Source organism: Colossoma macropomum, unplaced genomic scaffold (assembly GCF_904425465.1).
Source record: "Colossoma macropomum unplaced genomic scaffold, Colossoma_macropomum, whole genome shotgun sequence".
In the NCBI taxonomy this organism is placed as follows: domain Eukaryota; kingdom Metazoa; phylum Chordata; class Actinopteri; order Characiformes; family Serrasalmidae; genus Colossoma; species Colossoma macropomum.
Window position 1 is genome coordinate 18,959,759 of NW_023494790.1, and position 17,043 is coordinate 18,976,801.

The window sequence follows — 17,043 nt, forward strand, 5'->3', positions numbered from 1 at the left end:
CTATTAAACTTGTCTAACCAGTACAAATCTGACTTAATAGAAGTGTGAAATTTACATATGATCAAATATATTCAAATTGACACTAACATATGTTCATCCAGGGGATAAGTACACAAACTTTCATCACTTTAGACCAATCAAAACAAGTGGCGTTTTCCCGTCCTACTGAATTTAGATGTCAGAACATGAAAAGGTTAACTTACTGTATTAAAACTACAGTAAGTGGTTAAACACGCACTTTCATAAAAAAGGGAGGAACAAAAACAGCTGATACTTCATATTCCTCATACTTTTGAAGGCCATTTGACTATTACGTAACCAGCCCTGGTCTGTGTCTTGAGGTTTATCGCAACAGACTCATTAAAGATACTGATTATAAAATAAGACAATTTTGATGCTGTAATAAAAGTTGCACCCATGACATTTTTTCCACTTACATAGTTCATCTATCACTATGTGATTGTGGTCCATGCAGGTATGACAGACAGAGATAAATTCATGAGCTGCTGATAGTGCATGCACATTATCTTGAATCTCACCACTGTGCAGGGTCAGGACAACACCCACACATCACAGATTATAATCCTGCACTGATCTACCATAAGAGAACATATCATATAACCAGACACCTTGTGCACATTACACTAACCTGTTATTTGGTGCACCTGTTGGCAAAAATACTGAAACAAAACAGGAAGCATTATTCAATGTAAGCTGGAGTGAATATGAATAAATGAATAGTTCATGCTTTTTCACAGATATGTGTAACTATAGGTATGCACTGATCAGTACTACAGGGTACACCAGCGAGCGCTGATCGGGCAGCATAAACTCGAAAAAGTGTTAAATGTTCCAAAGTATATCATATAACACAGGTAGTACTAACGCTCCCTCTATTACAAATTCCATGAAGATCAATATATGAAAGTTTATGACCATCTTCAAGACAGCCTGCCAGCTGCCTTCAACTGATGTACATTTCCATCTTGTGGCATCAAGTAGCATTACCAGTGGCTCAGTTTTACAGCATTTTCAACAACAAGATATTCCCCACACACACACACACACACACACACACACACACATTTTATATATATATATATATATATATATATATATATATATATATATATATATATATATATATATACTACACACACACACACACACACACACATACATACACACATATATAGCATGAACAATTGCTAAAATAGTTTACAGAAATTATTTGCACTGTCAGAGTGGTCAGTGATTGGTTACTTTTATTATATTTTGGCATCCATAATCAGGTTTTAGCAATTTTTTGTTTTTGTTCCTTGTTATTTTAAGGACCATCCCAGGCAAACACTGATAGTCCACGAATACAAACCTATAATTCATTTCATTGATGGTCATATTATTTTTAACTGGTCAATGCCCTATGTTATTGCTATTGTCCTTGTCCATATTGTCCTATTGTACACGCATCACTAAGATTAACACTTCTCTGGTCATTCATGACATCTTTTATAAGCAGTGGAAGAAGGTTTACGAGCAAATAAACTACATAACTTAAAAAAAGGCCTGGATTGGCTGCTTTCAGGTCATGCGATGGGTCTCTTATAACAGGCATTGTTGTCTTGCTGTGGCCGGCGTGATCACAGTATGATCCCGATTTCCGCCTGGAACTTTTTGTTTGCTCCTCACTAAGCACTGCTGCATCTCTCCAGACATACAGGAAATAAATGGTCCCTTGAAATGTCCTTTAGTTCTTCACCACTGTATATCAGGGATCAGAGTTTGTGAGGGGGGCTGTGTGTGGTTGCTGTATTTTGTGTGTAGGGTCTGCTGGGCACGTGGAGAGTCCTGGCCCTCCAGCCAGTCCTGGTAAAGTCGCTGGACTTCAAGGTTGGTCTCAGGGAGACGGACGGGCAGACTACTATATGCTTCCTCCATCTGCTGGACCAGGGCACGGTCAGGCTTGCCTCCTTCTCCCTCTGCCTGGCCACGGCCACTCAAACAGCCTGTAGGGAGTAACAAGGACAGTCAGTGACAATATAATCATGTAGAACCAATCAGGACAACTCCCTCTATGAACTGAGGAGTTTGCAAAAGTCAATCAATTTCAAATTGCTTGGATGAACTGAACTGGAACTTGCGGTGTATGGCAAGATGCCAGAGGTACAAGATGCTTAATCATGTAAGATATTTTCATTAAGTGGTTTGAGCCAAATTCACAAAAGCTTTCCTGAGAGAGAGAGGGAAAAAAAACCTTACAAAAGGCCCTTAGGACAAACACTGAGAGGTTCAAAGGCTTTCAATTCTCGAAAAATGTAAGAAGTTCTAAATTTTTAAATGCAGACTATCAATATTGTTACATTTTACAGGTTACCATGAAAGACTTTACATTTAAATGAACAATATTATTTCCATTAACCAGTTATTCAGTTTAATCTGCTCAGTGTCTGAGCAAAACGAAAAAAAAGAAAATAAAGAAAAAAACAAAATAAAGAAATAATTGAAAAATAAATTAGTTCATTACATTAATTAATAAACAAAAGAAAATTAAAAAATGATCCCTTAAATAAAAGTCACCTGACTTTCAAGTGAATAAAACAGATGTGGTTTTAGCACACTTTACATGTTAAAAATGTGTTATTACTCTGCGGTCACACGTAAAAACGTGTTTGCCTGTCAAAAAACATGATTACTTGTAATCTCATGGTTTTTGTAAACTTCACATGTGACATATGTGACTTTTCACATGAAAGAGATACATTGTGAATTTGCACAATTTTTCCAATAAACAGATATTCTGTTTAATCTGCTCTGTGCAAAATAGTGAACAAAACAACAACAACAAAAAAAAAATTAAAAGTAGCAATGGAGTAGCAAACAGGAAAAAAGGTGGTCCTAGGTCTATTTTTTTCCCTCTTAGAACTGCTCTTAAGGGAAAAGTTAAGAAGGAAATTATAAAAATATATTTTTAAAAAGACTTAAAAAAAATACGCACAACTTTCTTCTAAATTATCAAGAATGTTTAACAAGATTTTCTTTTTTTTTTAAGACATTTTTTGTGAATCTAGCCCCAGCTCATTTAGATGTCAGTCTAATGTGCACAGACCAGAGGTTTAACATTACCCAACACATTAAACAATGTTTGACTAGGATACAAAACAGTGAATGTGACTAACAAAAGTAGAGGTTAAAAAAGCTACAAATTTAGCAAAATTATTTGCAAAATAGAAAAAAAAAAAAACTAAAAAATTTCGGAACCCAAGAAAATAAAATGTGCAACAGAGCAAATTCAACAGTATTTCACGTAAAGAATAACAGGCACAAGATATCTATCACTGCAAGTTTGATCACTTGCTGCAGTTATACCTCCAGGACAGGACAGAACTTCTACTAGCTGGTAGGGCACTCTGCCTTTCCGCATGCGGTGTACGAGTGTCTGAATGTTCCGGAAGCCATAGACTGCAGCAAACTGGAGCAGTGTCTCTCCATCACGCTCTAGCACCACCTCCTGGAAGTCTCGGTTCCTAGCAGAAACAATTTACTTACAATGTCATAATTGTAATATATCTGAATATGATTATGTCAACACTTCTACGGAAAAAAATATTCTAACAATTCATTGACTATTTTTTACACGTATTTTCTTGGATTGTTCAACTCACCTGAGTGTCTTGTATACAATCTCTTGAACATCCAGACCAAATAGCTCTTTAGCTGCATATTTGAAAATGTGCTCAAGAAAGCCTTCAGAGCCTCGACCATCATGCCTCATTAAGCTTGGATCATTGATCTCACCAAACCTGTCATACACATACAAACAAACCACACCAAATGCAGATCATAATCACCCCCATTGAGACCAAAACAAAGACTAGTCTGAGACAAAACAAACCAAACGAAAATAGCACTGGTGATGGTCATGAGTACACAAAGCCTGACACAGCGTGTGGTCATCTTCAAAGTCAAGCCTAAAAACAACATTTGCATTCAATGGACTCCTGTATGGATAAGATCATCTCTAATTGTCAGAAAAAATGGCAGCACCACCCAGCAACAGGAAACCCGTGTGGTCTCAAATTGCCTCACAATATTTTCATTTTTCTGCTTAGCATTTACATGTTATATTGATCTGTGTAACTGCTGCTTGTTAAACGATAAAGTGCACTTATCTCCCCAGCCCTAATGATTTAAATTAGCTGAAGAAGAGAATACTCCAGTCTCTGTCTCTCATTTCCTGAGACTTTATGACTTCCTGAGTTCCAGCATTAACCACAGTAAAATGGTGGAAATCTAACTTACACGTGATCCAGTGGAACAGGGTCAATGTCCTCCATGGAGACATTACTCTGCTCCATCATGTGCAGTATTTCTCCTGAAACAACCCAATGGACAACATTCATTTTAAACAAAACACCCCAAAACTTTAAACAAATGTCTGCTAGTACCCTCCAGGGTTTTTATTACACCTTTACTGGCACACTTCAACAAAGGCAATGTAAAGTCTCATGCTGTGAAACCAGACTTGTGGTCTGCAAAGACATCAGAAAACAATTAAGTCTCACTTCAGCATGAGAATAGAATCTGACTGGCTCTGTTCCATCTGGCTCTAGTATCAGGAAAACACTGAAGCGTGCACCTGTCGGTTACGTTAGTGTAGTTAGTTAGTTGTGATTCAGTGAAATGAAACCTTTGTTCAAAATATACTTCCTGAAGGGCCTACGCCTGATTAATATTAAAAAAAACTGTACAACAAAATCTAACTCCAATATTACATAATGGACTGCATTGCTGATGTGTTTTTATCTTAGCATCTCCTTGTTGGTGCTACTATAGAGTCAACCAGTCCATCATTCTTGAATTACACAGACAAAAAGACTTAAACAAGACTATTTCACAGGGAAAGACAAACACACAAAGCACAAAGACAACAGATACTCTAGATACATCAGAAACTCTACACCTTGACCTTTATTCTCAGTCTAGTCATGATTAATTTGTATTTTTCAAGTTTCAGCTCTCTTCCATGGGTAACAGGTTTTAGTGTAGTAGCACATAACCTTTAGAATAAACTTCTACAGAACTTCCATAGAATCCCTCCAACACAGTCTTCAAATCCCAGCTAAAGATACCTTTTGTAATCTTCTGTAATCTTTTCCCTGCATTATACATGATACTTTCCTGTTTTTTTTTCCAATTGGAGGTGCTCTTATGTTTCTTTTCTGTTGAACGGCCGCATTTTTGTTGCTTTATATCGATAGCTATTACCCTTTCCTACTACCCTTTAAATACTATTTTTAAAATGCAATTGTCAGCTTCGCCTCACCATTTCCCCTTGGGGGAATCCCTGACACCATCTTAGGGGCTGTTCCCTTACAGTATTAGCTCTGTGTCAGATGAGCCCTCGGAAGGCTGTCTACAAGCCATAACAAAAAAAATACAATACAATACAATGACAAACCCATAACATTCAATTTGTAATGTTGAGAATGTTTTTAGGTAGCAGACCTCCATATAACTACATCTGTTAGTATAACTCAATCTGTTATATATGTGGCTGCTGATACTTCATGAAGAACTTCATTGCTATGGTAACTAGCAAGCAAAAGGCTACACAGTTAGTAACAACAAACAAATGAAGGCAATACACCACAGAATCTAAATCAGTCTACAGCCAGACAAAGCAATTATTCACAATGCATGTTTAGACTTCTCTTCGCTGTCCAATCCTCTTCTTGTGCTGAGAGTGGCCACTTGTGTAATGTAGGTATAATGCACTTCTGAGTGGTGAGTCAAAGCTGGCAAGCGATGCTAAAAAAAATAATGAAACTGAGCCCTATTGTGATTTTTTTTTACCCCAGTACACGTTCTATTATTGTTCTGTAACAGACCCTGAGCTTGAGAAAGGCATTATATAAAATACCACAGGTGTGGTGGTGACTCAAGCTCATACCTGAGGTAAGCACACAGTCCACATCGCTGCTCTCTAGCAGGCTGCTGTAGAATTCCTCTCTCACGGCTTCCAGCTTCTTATCAAAGCAGGGAGCCACCACCATATGGTATACCTGCTCCGGGGTCAGCTTCTGCCAAGACAAAATATGAGATAAATGCTTTTCCTTCAGCCTGCCACTACTAATGCTCATATAAGCTGACCATATACACATACCACAGCATTTCAGGCTAAATCGTTTCAAAATAGCACAAGTGTGAGAATGTACTGGAAACAGCTTTGCCTTCACTTTAATTTTAAAAAAAGGATGCAAGAATTAGCTTTCCACCATAAGCCATCTTAAGAATCAACACTGTCTTCTGCTGGATTATTTAAGCCACAGAGGAGATTCTCTGAGCTTCAGCTGCACACATACAGCTTACAGAGATTCTAAAGAAGCTGACCTGCTGCCTGGTGAAGTAGTCTTTGACGAGAGAACCCATGACCTGCTGAGGTGACCTTGCTGTACAGATGTGTGGAGTAACCAGACTTCCAAGCACATGCTCTGCATAGCGGATCCATCCTAAGCAGACAAACAAGCACATGCATGCTCAAACGCTTACTTCTATAGTCAAATAAAATTACAACACAATACTGGCACATGCTATGTCAAATTAGTAATTATCCCCTTTTTCAACAAGACAAATGGAATAAGAAGAGAAAATCAACAGAAGAGCCATTTATAAACAAAGGCCTCTCCATTTCTGTTCATTTTCACTGACTGTTTTTTGCCGCTTGTCACTATAAAAGTATGTACGAATTGATGACTGGTTGGTACCATTAAATGATCTCCTAAAGACCTGACTAGGTCTGCTAGCTCATTGTACTTAGGTGATTTTTTCTCGATATTTCATTGGAACATTGGAAAAGGGAAAAAAGGTTGGAGGAAGAAGGAAAATGCAGTTTATCTCCAAGGAAGGGTGTGAGGTTATCCACACTAGCCTATCTCACAAGAGCAGGATGCTTTGGCTATCTTAATTCAGTCACACCCTCCAGGCACAACATGTGCTCTTTCACACATACACACATTCGTATGCACACTCACTAAGAAAAAAATGCTCATTCTAACACTTATTTAGTGGTCATGCTAAATGACACTAAAGTATTTCAGAAGCCATGAAGGTAAGGAAAAAAAGATTCAAGGATGCAATGACTTCGATACTTGAATAATATATTGTAAGCTTCATCTTGCTTAAGGTTAGCTAAAGCACTAAAGGTAAGGATTAGGGGTGGGCGATATGGCTAAAACACAATATCACAATACTTGAAGACAATACACAATATGCAAGATATTTAATTTTTCTGAGATTTGATTGGAACTTTGTAATTAAACATGATCTTGGTCAGTGCTCTTTAAGCACTGATGATATCCACAATGCGCTCAGAAAAGCACACTCCTGCATACTGTAACATAATAATCACAATACATTAAAATATGGACATATTGCCCACCTATACTTCGTTTAAGCAGCCCTCGAAATCAAGCATATGCATCAGGATCAGCTTACCTGGACAAGAGGAGGTGAACATTGGCATAGCGTGTGTGTCATGATGCCTGCGGCGATATCTCTGTACAAACTCCTTTTGGCTCTCCAATATACTAAAACTAGCAGCCAGTGTGGTGTCAAACACATGTTTCATTCCTGAGGACAAAGACAAGACATCTGTGACTGAATTTCCTTTCCCATATGAAAGGGAGAACATATCACTGAGCCAAGCATTTCATTATAGACGTAATACACAGGTGCAACAGTCCTTTAGGCCTTTCATGCACTGCATTTCCTACCAAAAATAAACACAGGTATAAATCAAAGCAGAGGGGCAAAAAGGGGAAAGGAAACAAGCATGTGTAATATCACAGGCATCTGGAGGCAGACTGAGAGGACATGTTTGTCGAGCTTGGTGGTAGACTCACCCACACTCTTCAGGAAGCCACAGAGCTTTTGTGCAGCCTCTGGGATATCCAGATGAAATTTGACAGCGAAAAACGGCAAGGACTGGGGACACACAGACACCACTAGCACTTTGTGCTTGGAGGCATCACACTTCTGTCACCCGCAAACACAAACAAACAAACAGTATGAGACACACTCACATTGTATGAAACACAATGCCTGTTCCAAAGTCCATGCTTGAAATTTGTTGTTCTGCAAAAGTGTGAAGGTATGCTGATATGTATCCTATCTTTACAGGACAGATATTGCAGAGATTCTTATGATTTTAACATCCTTTCACAATATTTCTGCAAAATGTTGGAACTTTCCTAATGTGTTGAACTGTGGGACATACACTTGGCGGTATTGGGGTGTGTTTTCTGTGGTCTTCAACACTGTATGTTTGCATGTTTAAGAAGGTACACAAAACCGCAAGTGTGCACTTTGGGACAGAGAGACAAACTTTCTCTTCAGGTGAGATGGTTTTGTGGACAGACATTAGCTCAACTGCTGACCACCAGGCTTCACATTACCTTATTGAGGGCAAGGACACGGTAGATTTCTTGCAGGTTCTGTTGAGAGATTCTGTTGTTCTCTTCTTCAGACACACAGCCATCACAAGAGAGGCATGCACTCAGGAGCACTGGTTGGGCTGGAGTATGTCCGCTCACCTGAGGAGCAAATAAAAACAAATAGCTTTGAGAAACAACCTCTTACTGCGCTTCTTAGACGGGCAATCAGATGTAGACATTCAAATAATACAAATATTTCCCCTCTGTCTCCCTACTCCCTCTCTCACAAACATGCAAAAAATGCAACAGAACATACATTATTAAAAGCGACCTTTTTGTATGCAGCTTGTTGTGGCGTATCAGTGCATCAGAGTAAGATCATTAAAAGACTGGAGCTACCTCTCCATTGGCAACGCCTTTCTCCTGCAGTGAGCTTAGAGCATCATCACTCTGTTTCTTATTGCACTATGAGATAAAATGAAGGCAAAACAATATCAAGCTACTACAAAGACATCATTCATGTAACTATTAGGACAAGTATGTAACTGTAATTACATAAAGAAATTCTACTAGTCTAATAAAATACACACACTACTTATGTGTATATAAATAATTCACAATCTTAGCACATTTGAATGACTTTGGCAAGTAATTACCTGTTTAGTGCAATTTTCACACTTCTCTTTTTTCCTTGCAATGTTAACTTCAGACATTATACAATAAATTCCTGCAAAACATAAACAATGGCAGAAATGATTTCTTGCAGCAGTCGACACGTCAATGCTGAAAAACGTCAAATATATTTCCATGCAGCGTAGACCAATGTCAGAACTCAAATGAACTTGAGATAGATTTGTTGAGTTATAAGAAATCCTGAACATCCAATCAGAATCTCAGGCCTGTAAACTAATACTGTAATTACAGATTACAGTGAGGAGAAAGTGGTACCCTGAAACCCACTGCCATCACATAAAACACAGATGAAGACAAACTCAACAGAAAGTAGGTGGTAATTGAAGGTTCCCACGACACATCTGTACATGATTGCTGTTTTGAGAGCATAATAGTTCTTTAGAAACAAGGACAGCAGAGTAGCGGGTTATGGGTCTTCTCATTTTATCTTCTAAGATGACAGATTACTGTACAATTTCTAGCTAGACCTCTATTATTAGGACAGAAGCAACAGTGGAAACAGTGACGACTTAGTAATTAAACACGAAGTCCAGAAGTAAGATAGCTCACTTACTGGGAGCCATGCAATACGCTTTTTTGCAAGGGTGAAACAATGTTGACACAGTATTTTAAAAATGTTCAAAACAGTGTAGTGAAATTTAAAACTATCATTCTCTTCTGACGGGTTTTCACCTGAATTTGAAAGTCGTAATATACAATTCTATAAAAAAAGCTACATTTTATTTTTGTCAGTTCAGGTTTCTGTACTGCTTACACTGATCAGCCATAACATTAAAACCATCTCCTTGTATCTACACTCTTTGTCCATTTTATCAGTTCCAATTACCATGTAGGTGCACTTTGTTGTTCTACAATTACAGACTGTAGTCCATCTGATGCTCTGCATACTATATTAGCCCTGTTTTACACTGTTATTCAAAAGGTCAGGACCCCCACAGGCCCACCACAGAACAGGCGTTATTTGGGTGGTAGATCATTCTGAGTACCGCAGTGACCCTGACGTGGTGGTGGTTTTAGTGTGTTGTGCTGGTACATTTACATTTTACATTTACAGCATTTAGCAGACGCTCTTATCCAGAGCGACTTACCAAAGGGCTTTGTCTATCTAGAGAAAGTATCTTTACTAGTTACCAATACGAGTGGATCAGACACAGCAGTGCTGCTAGAGTTTTTAAAACAGCTCAGTATCACTGCTGGACCGAAAACAGTCCACTAACCAAAAATATCCATCCAACAGCGTCCTGTGGGCAGCATCATGTGACCACTGATGTCGGCCTAGAGGATAACCAACACAAACTGTGCAGCAACAGATGGGCTACTGTCTCTGACTTCACACCCCCAAGGTGGACCAACAACAGAGTGGACAGAGTGTTTAAAAACTCCAGTAGAACTGCTGTGTCCGATCCACTCGTACCAACACAACACACACTAACATACCACCACTAAATCAGGTGTCACTGCAGTGCTGAGAATGATCCACCACCCAAAAAATAACTGCTCTGTCATGGTCCTGTGGAAGAACAGGGTAAAAGGGGGCTAACAATGCATGCAGAGAAGCAGATGGGCTACAGTCGGTGATTGTATAACTGTAGTGCACTTATACGGTAAGTGGAGCTGATAAAATAGACAATGAGTGTAGGAACAAGCAGGTGGTTTTAACGTTATGGATGATCAAGGTAAGTTCCAGTTTTTCCACTGCTTATAGCTCAGTTGCACTGTTTTATAATACCACGATTTTACAGGACATGCTACTCTTCAGTCTCTTGTTAAGCAGCAAAATCGTTTACTGAGCTCAAAAAATCTATGTAGTATATGATTAAAGCTCTGTTTACACAGCACATGACATCGAAAATCGCATCGAACAACGAATTTTGAGCACGGAAACGAAACAGTATCGAAACTGTGAATATGTGTATGGTTAGATTCACTAGAACCGGCTAGAACCCTACTTTCTCGTGTCCTTACCTATGGCGGCTGCTCCTGAACTAAAAAGGCTATAGGCTGCTCTCCTGACTTGAAAGCAGTTAACGTTAGTCCAGCTTCGGAGAAAAGAGTGTTTCCACTGAAAAACGAAAGCGACTGACACCACGGGCAGGCTGCTCGGTTTTGACTCTTGAGGTCCAAATGTTCATCAGAAAACAGTGCAGATGCGCTCACACTCACACGACCTACAGCTGACAGCAACAAGTCTGTCGCCACGTACAACACGACCCATTCTGAAACCAAAAACGCAGAAGAAATGTTGAAGAAAAGCTCCTCGGCTACTCGACACCACAGCAGCCTTCATTGTCCTTCAGCTGAGCCAGCGCGCATGCGCAAAAACCCCGCAACGGTCGGCTCTACCGCGCGGTTACGTCACCTTGTCCGTGCGTTTTTTGAGCCAAGATAAAAAGAGCTGCTTTACTTTTTTATCACGCATTCATAAAAGCAGGATATCCACGAAATATGGAGGTCTCGGAGATAAAAAACACACTCAATTCACTTCATTAGCGTATAAGTGTTTTCGAGTCCGAAGTCTTTTGAGGAGGGGCCATTAGAGGCGGGGCTTAGTGACGCCGTTAGCCAATCAGAATGGAGAGGGCTTTGGAGGAAGTTGGAAAAACCAGAAGGTGTGAGTGAAACGTATGGACTTGATCAAAACACTGTCCAGTAAATGACATTGTGGTAAAAATAAAAGGTGGATTCTGACATTTAGACGCGGAGGAACTTCAGCGATCTGATAAGGTGAGCTTACACTTGCAGCGCAGCCCGGCTGACTGATGAGCTCCATCCGAGATGATCAGTCCATGTGTGGGTGGGGGCTTCAGTCTCATATTAATAATAACTGTTCATATTTTCATCATGTCTTAAACGAGGCTGAAGGTGGCTTCCTGTTCGCCAGTGTTCGAATTTTCCCGTTCCACCTTAAATGGTGCAGCAGTTACATTCTGGCGCCTTAGGCATTTAGTTTCCTCAGGCGCCACACTGTAACTGCGGCATTTAAGGTGGAACGGGAAATTAGAGCAAGCAGCTGGCGAATAGGAAGCCAACTTCAGCTTCGTATGTCTTAATGCAGTTTTATCTAGGCGTCGCTATCACTGCTTTGTGGTAAAAGAGATTCACTTAAACTGTCGTTCAGCCGTGATTTTCTACGTTAATTTAGAGACCTAAACAATGGATGTTTAAAACAATAATGATTCTCATGTTTTTCCCCCCAGATGGTGTATATGGTGATTGAGAAGCACACTGCTGATGTTCTCCATCTGAAGAGAACACCTGGGATTCGGTCCTGGTCTCTACTCGTTGGTATGACAGAAGATCAAATAAGTTTATATGGCTAACTTACAGGGAGCTTCTCTTCTCTATTTTTAAATGATGCTTCCTCTTTCCTTTCTCCAGGCATTGCCTCTATAGGCCTGGCAGCTGCATATTACAGTTCAGGTGAATATGGTGTTCCCTAAAGCAGTGATATTTGGCACAGAAACATTTCATTATTGAATTCTTCTGTAATTATGTTTTTGTCTGTGCGTTGTAGACAGTGTGTTATGGAAGCTGTTCTATGTTACGGGCTGCTTATTTGTCGCCTTACAAAACATGGAGGAGTGGGAAGTATGTACATCTCTCTTTTTCCCTTTCACACACTTCCAGTGCTCTCATTCCAACGTATTCTTTAAGAAATGCCTTTTTTCTTAATCTACAGGAGGCTGTTTTTGACAAATCCAAGGGAAAGATAGAGCTGAAAACCTTCAGTCTATATGCAAGGATACTCACCCTGTGGAGAAAAGGTCATGAAAAAGGTAAGCATTCTGTTTTGCATATCCATAATCTTTCCTATCTGTCACCTTTTCTCTTCAAATAATGTTAAGAATATTGTCAGAGCTTTGGAAAACATAGCTTTAGTTGTATTTCCATCAGTGCTTCTGGATTTGCGGCACTTGCGGGACATATGCATTCAGGAGGAGAAGGTGCGCTATCTGGGGAAGGGTTATGTGCTGGTGCTGCGAATGGCCACTGGATTCTCTCATCCTCTCACACAGAACGCCACTCTTGGGGACCGCAGGTTAGCATTTAAACACACACTTCTGTTCATGTTAAAACCATGTGCACTGCCAGCGTCAACTGCTGCACAAATAACTTAAAAGGGAATTCCACTGATTTTCTAAAATTTCAGCATAAGTAAATGGTAAAGATATAAACAAAGTCATTTAGTGTGGTCTGATGTCAAATGTACCATTCTTGAGAAACTTACTGAGTCAGAATTTTTCACAGGGGTGGTGATAGGAACCAGGCTGGAGCATCTGGAGCATTTAATGCCTCTAAAAGCATTAATGCATTTACATGAAATGGTTATAAATAGGCTACTTGATGCCTGATACGTTGTTTTACGAATTACGAATTTTGAGTTAAGATCTTGGCCTAGAAGGTATATATTTTTAAATCCATTCATGGCAGAGGGGTACATGCAAAATAGTATCCACAGAAAACAGATTTATCACTTTTACCATTTTTGACCCCTGATTCCTATCACCTCCACTGTAAAGAAATCTGTAAGTTTCTCCACAATGAGTCTCTTCACATCTAATCACTCTGAATGACTTTGTTTACATCAATGGAACAATGGAATTATATACAGGGAAAATCTGTGCATAATGAAATAGTTTCTGCATAATTAAATGGTTAAGATATACGCAAAGTCATTCAGAGTGGTTTGGTATGAAAAGCACAGTTCTAGAGAAACTTAATGAGCTAAAATTGTTTATAGTGGTAGTAATAGGTGCCAAAATCTGAAACGTTTCTGCCTCTAAATCTACATCATGGAGAGTTATCACATGAAACAGTGAAGAATCCCATGTCTGAGACAATGTTTTATGATGGTTCTTCTGAGATAAAAATTTTGGCCTAAATGTATTTTTTAAGATCCATTCATGGATCCATTTTTTACCACTATTTAACAATAATCAACATTACATATAACTCATGGTAGAGGACACGTTAGTTCATTGTTCATTTTGGATAGTAAATAAATGGCTATACTTGCTCTGTAAACTTTGTGACCATGGGTTCCTGTCACCTCTACGGTGAAGAAATAAGACTTAATAAGTTTCTGTACAATGAACCATTTCACATAAAACCAGTATAAATGACCATGAATTGGTTTACATCTCAACAATTGAATTATACAGAAATTTTGAGAAATCAGTGGGATTTTCTTTTAAGATTCTCTTTGGACACAAATGTAGAATAATGCATCAAACTGTTTTCTTGTTTTCCCCAGATCTCTTCACTTTGCATTCTATACCTGCAGTTGAATTCTGTCATTTTGCTTTGTTGTTGTTTTTGCTTTTACACAAGAAGGGAAAAGGACAGAGGATTAAGCTATAAAACCTTTATCATTTTATATGATCAAACAAGCCAAGCATGGCTGGGAGCATGAAAACATACGTCATTTTGTGAAAATGAATTCACAATCTTGTTTCTTCTCTCAGTGACGTGGAGGCGCTTGCTGCCCTTCTAAAGCGATTTTTGGGGCTTGAAACATCAGAGCAGCAGCCAGCTCAGGAAGATGAAGATGATTTTGGCGATGAAGACGAGGAGGACTTTGAGCAGCTGGGTATGGAGGGGGATGACGAAAGCAGTGATTCAAGGGATGAAAGTGAACTGACACCTCACTGACCACTGGTCCTGTGAATATATAGAGGACGCTGCACTCAGACTCTAATTAACCAACCAAATCTTCCAGTCTTAAGAACAACCCACTACCTGAAAACATTTCCTCTTTCTTTCAGTGCCTGAATAATACGCTGCCATCCGTCTTAAAGTGGCCTTTCCGTATACCTCAGTAAAGAGGCATTACCAAGACAATAAGCTACAATAAGTAGCGAGCATGTCTAAGATGGCGTACTACAATGACTATTACTACTAGTAATAATAATGAAACTAACAATATGGATATTGAGTTCAGAATCTTTGGTGCATAAAGCAAACTCCTCACTGTTTTTTTTGTTTTACACTCAGGGTGTTATATTAGTGTTGCAGTACTGCATGATCTTAAAATCTGTTTGGAACACAGTCTTTCAAGCACTCTGAGATGTAGGTGCTAAACCTTTTGAAATATTACAGCACTGTTAATTTTATAACTCAAAATAATGACTCATAATTGTAATTATAACAATTAGCAAAACTCAACTAATCATGTGATGCCATAAAATGTTTGTTGCATGTTAGTATATACAAATAAGTAAAAGTAATGTTTGTCTTCATGGAATGTACTTACATTTATGGCGCAATTACTTGATTTTTTTTTTTTTTAAAGCTAGATCCAACTTTTTTAGGCAAACTAAACAGGTTCTAGTCAGACTTCAGCTCAGCTGACCTGGCTCAGTTTCATCAAAAAATATGAATGTAACCTATTAAGTTGCTGACATATAAACCAGGCATCAGCCACCCAGTGGAGGTGTTGCAATATTACTATTGAATGGCCTTTACTACTGAGAGCATGCATGGACCAAACCAGATGATGTTTATCTGAATTACTGCTTCTTTGTGAAAGTGAAAGTATATATCAGGGAAATGTGCATGGTCATACATTTCCCTTTTCTTATTTTCTGGCCCACAGTAATTACAGTAACTTGTATTCACTGAACCGTACCCACCAGAAGACGTCAATAAAATGCTAAACCTTTTCTTGTGACAGCATATGGTAATTATTAACACCATCACAACAAAAGTAAAGTAAAACAAACTAAAAAAAAAATTTTATGGAGTGAAATTACAAAGTCTTCACCATTAATCATCTGATGGGTCAGGATGAGCGTATCGTGCAGACCTGATTCTGACATTTTGTAATCAATTCTCACATGAAAATATTGATACTAAGAGTCAGGGACATGGTAAAGTGTTTTAAGTTGTGGTGCTGAAATTTTAAGCAGAGTGTGTGTGACTTGAGCAATGATGTCATGCAAAATGATTTCTTTTTTTATTTGATTTTTTGTTTTTAATTTTTTTAAGTAAATCAGATATGTTTTTCAAAATATAAAAAATACAAACTCCGCTCTTAAACAGCACATATGGGTCTTTACTATGCTCAGATTTTTATAAAGTTCAGAACGTTTTGTTATGATTATTATTATTTTTAACAACTGCAGTCCTGAAATCAGGGGGTGCTGCAGCCCCCTTAGCAGCACCACTTCCTGTGTCCCTGCTGTGTTTTCATTAAGCGGTAAACTGCATATCTGTCTTTTATAAAACTGAATGTGTTGTTAATGCAGTAAAAGTGGGGAAAAATATTGTAGGAAACAAATGTGTAGGATAGGAATTACCTTTTTGCACCTTCTCTCTCTGCTTCTCCTATACGCGCACCCAGGCCGCCACACAAGACAGAGAGAATGCTCTATGATGGCAGATCATATGGGGTTATTTCACTCTACTACACTGTCTGTTTATTTGCTGGTTTATTTAATACTAATACAAAGGCTTTCAAATATACTTCTTATGCCACATTTACTGTGTTTCACTCTAGACATCACAAATAATTCTCTTTTTTATCTTCCCACAGAATCTATTATAAATATTGGTATTGGTCTTTGGTATTACGTACTATCAAATCAAAAAGAAAATTTGTGGTATCACACAGTTGTTATATTAACTTGTACTCACTGAACCCTTCCTACCCCATGATGTTCATAGAAATGTTTAACCTTTTCTTGGGTCAGTATATAGTAAATGTATATGCTATGACAAAAATAAACAAGACAAAAAGTGAAAGACCAGTCCATAATGTCTCCATACTTTTAGCTTCAAATGTACATACAAATAAAGGAGGATTTGGTATTATTTAGCTAAGCCTTACAGAGATACAAATGACCACTCAAAATGACAGCGTGCAGACTTATAACAACAGAGAGTTACATAAACATAAACCAAAGTTAAAGTAAATAAT

At 38.5% G+C, this 17,043-nt stretch overlaps 2 protein-coding genes across 4 annotated transcripts; one reads left to right on the forward strand and one right to left on the reverse strand.

The window, feature by feature from the left end:
* Positions 1 to 1,248: 1,248 nt before the first annotated feature.
* narf (nuclear prelamin A recognition factor) lies at positions 1,249 to 11,621 on the reverse strand. Its single transcript, XM_036572451.1, has 12 exons — positions 11,091 to 11,621; positions 9,089 to 9,159; positions 8,832 to 8,897; positions 8,454 to 8,591; positions 7,902 to 8,034; positions 7,495 to 7,629; positions 6,391 to 6,509; positions 5,951 to 6,080; positions 4,300 to 4,372; positions 3,663 to 3,800; positions 3,367 to 3,524; positions 1,249 to 2,006 (listed from the first exon to the last, which is right to left on the reverse strand). Exons 2-12 carry the CDS (start codon positions 9,143 to 9,145, stop codon positions 1,756 to 1,758), a joined length of 1,398 nt encoding a protein of 465 aa, XP_036428344.1. The 5' UTR covers positions 9,146 to 9,159; positions 11,091 to 11,621; the 3' UTR covers positions 1,249 to 1,755.
* On the forward strand, positions 10,639 to 16,855 carry LOC118809295 (cytochrome b-245 chaperone 1 homolog). 3 transcript variants are annotated; one of them, XM_036572455.1, is made up of 7 exons: positions 10,639 to 10,729; positions 12,323 to 12,410; positions 12,504 to 12,545; positions 12,640 to 12,713; positions 12,805 to 12,901; positions 13,020 to 13,164; positions 14,591 to 16,855. In XM_036572455.1, the coding sequence occupies exons 2-7, from the start codon at positions 12,323 to 12,325 to the stop codon at positions 14,775 to 14,777; spliced, it is 633 nt and encodes a 210-aa protein (XP_036428348.1). In that variant the 5' UTR covers positions 10,639 to 10,729; the 3' UTR covers positions 14,778 to 16,855. The 3 variants fall into 3 exon arrangements, with proteins under 3 accessions (XP_036428348.1, XP_036428346.1, XP_036428347.1); XM_036572453.1 differs by having other exon boundaries at positions 10,683 to 10,801; XM_036572454.1 differs by lacking the exon at positions 10,639 to 10,729 and adding an exon at positions 11,688 to 11,849.
* The last annotated feature ends 188 nt before the right edge of the window (positions 16,856 to 17,043 follow it).

Excerpts from the sequence above, each read along its gene's own strand:
- narf (XM_036572451.1), bottom strand. The coding sequence starts at position 9,145 with ATGTCTGAAGTTAACATTGCAAGGAAAAAAGAGAAGTGTGAAAATTGC. Across the intron at positions 7,630-7,901 it reads TGGCTTCCTGAAGAGTGTGG|GAATGAAACATGTGTTTGAC; the intron begins GTGAGTCTACCA and ends CTTTGTCCTCAG. Across the intron at positions 4,373-5,950 it reads GGACTGTGTGCTTACCTCAG|GAGAAATACTGCACATGATG; the intron begins GTATGAGCTTGA and ends GGGTTGTTTCAG.
- LOC118809295 (XM_036572453.1), top strand. Across the intron at positions 12,714-12,804 it reads AAAACATGGAGGAGTGGGAA|GAGGCTGTTTTTGACAAATC; the intron begins GTATGTACATCT and ends CTTAATCTACAG. Across the intron at positions 13,165-14,590 it reads GCCACTCTTGGGGACCGCAG|TGACGTGGAGGCGCTTGCTG; the intron begins GTTAGCATTTAA and ends TTCTTCTCTCAG.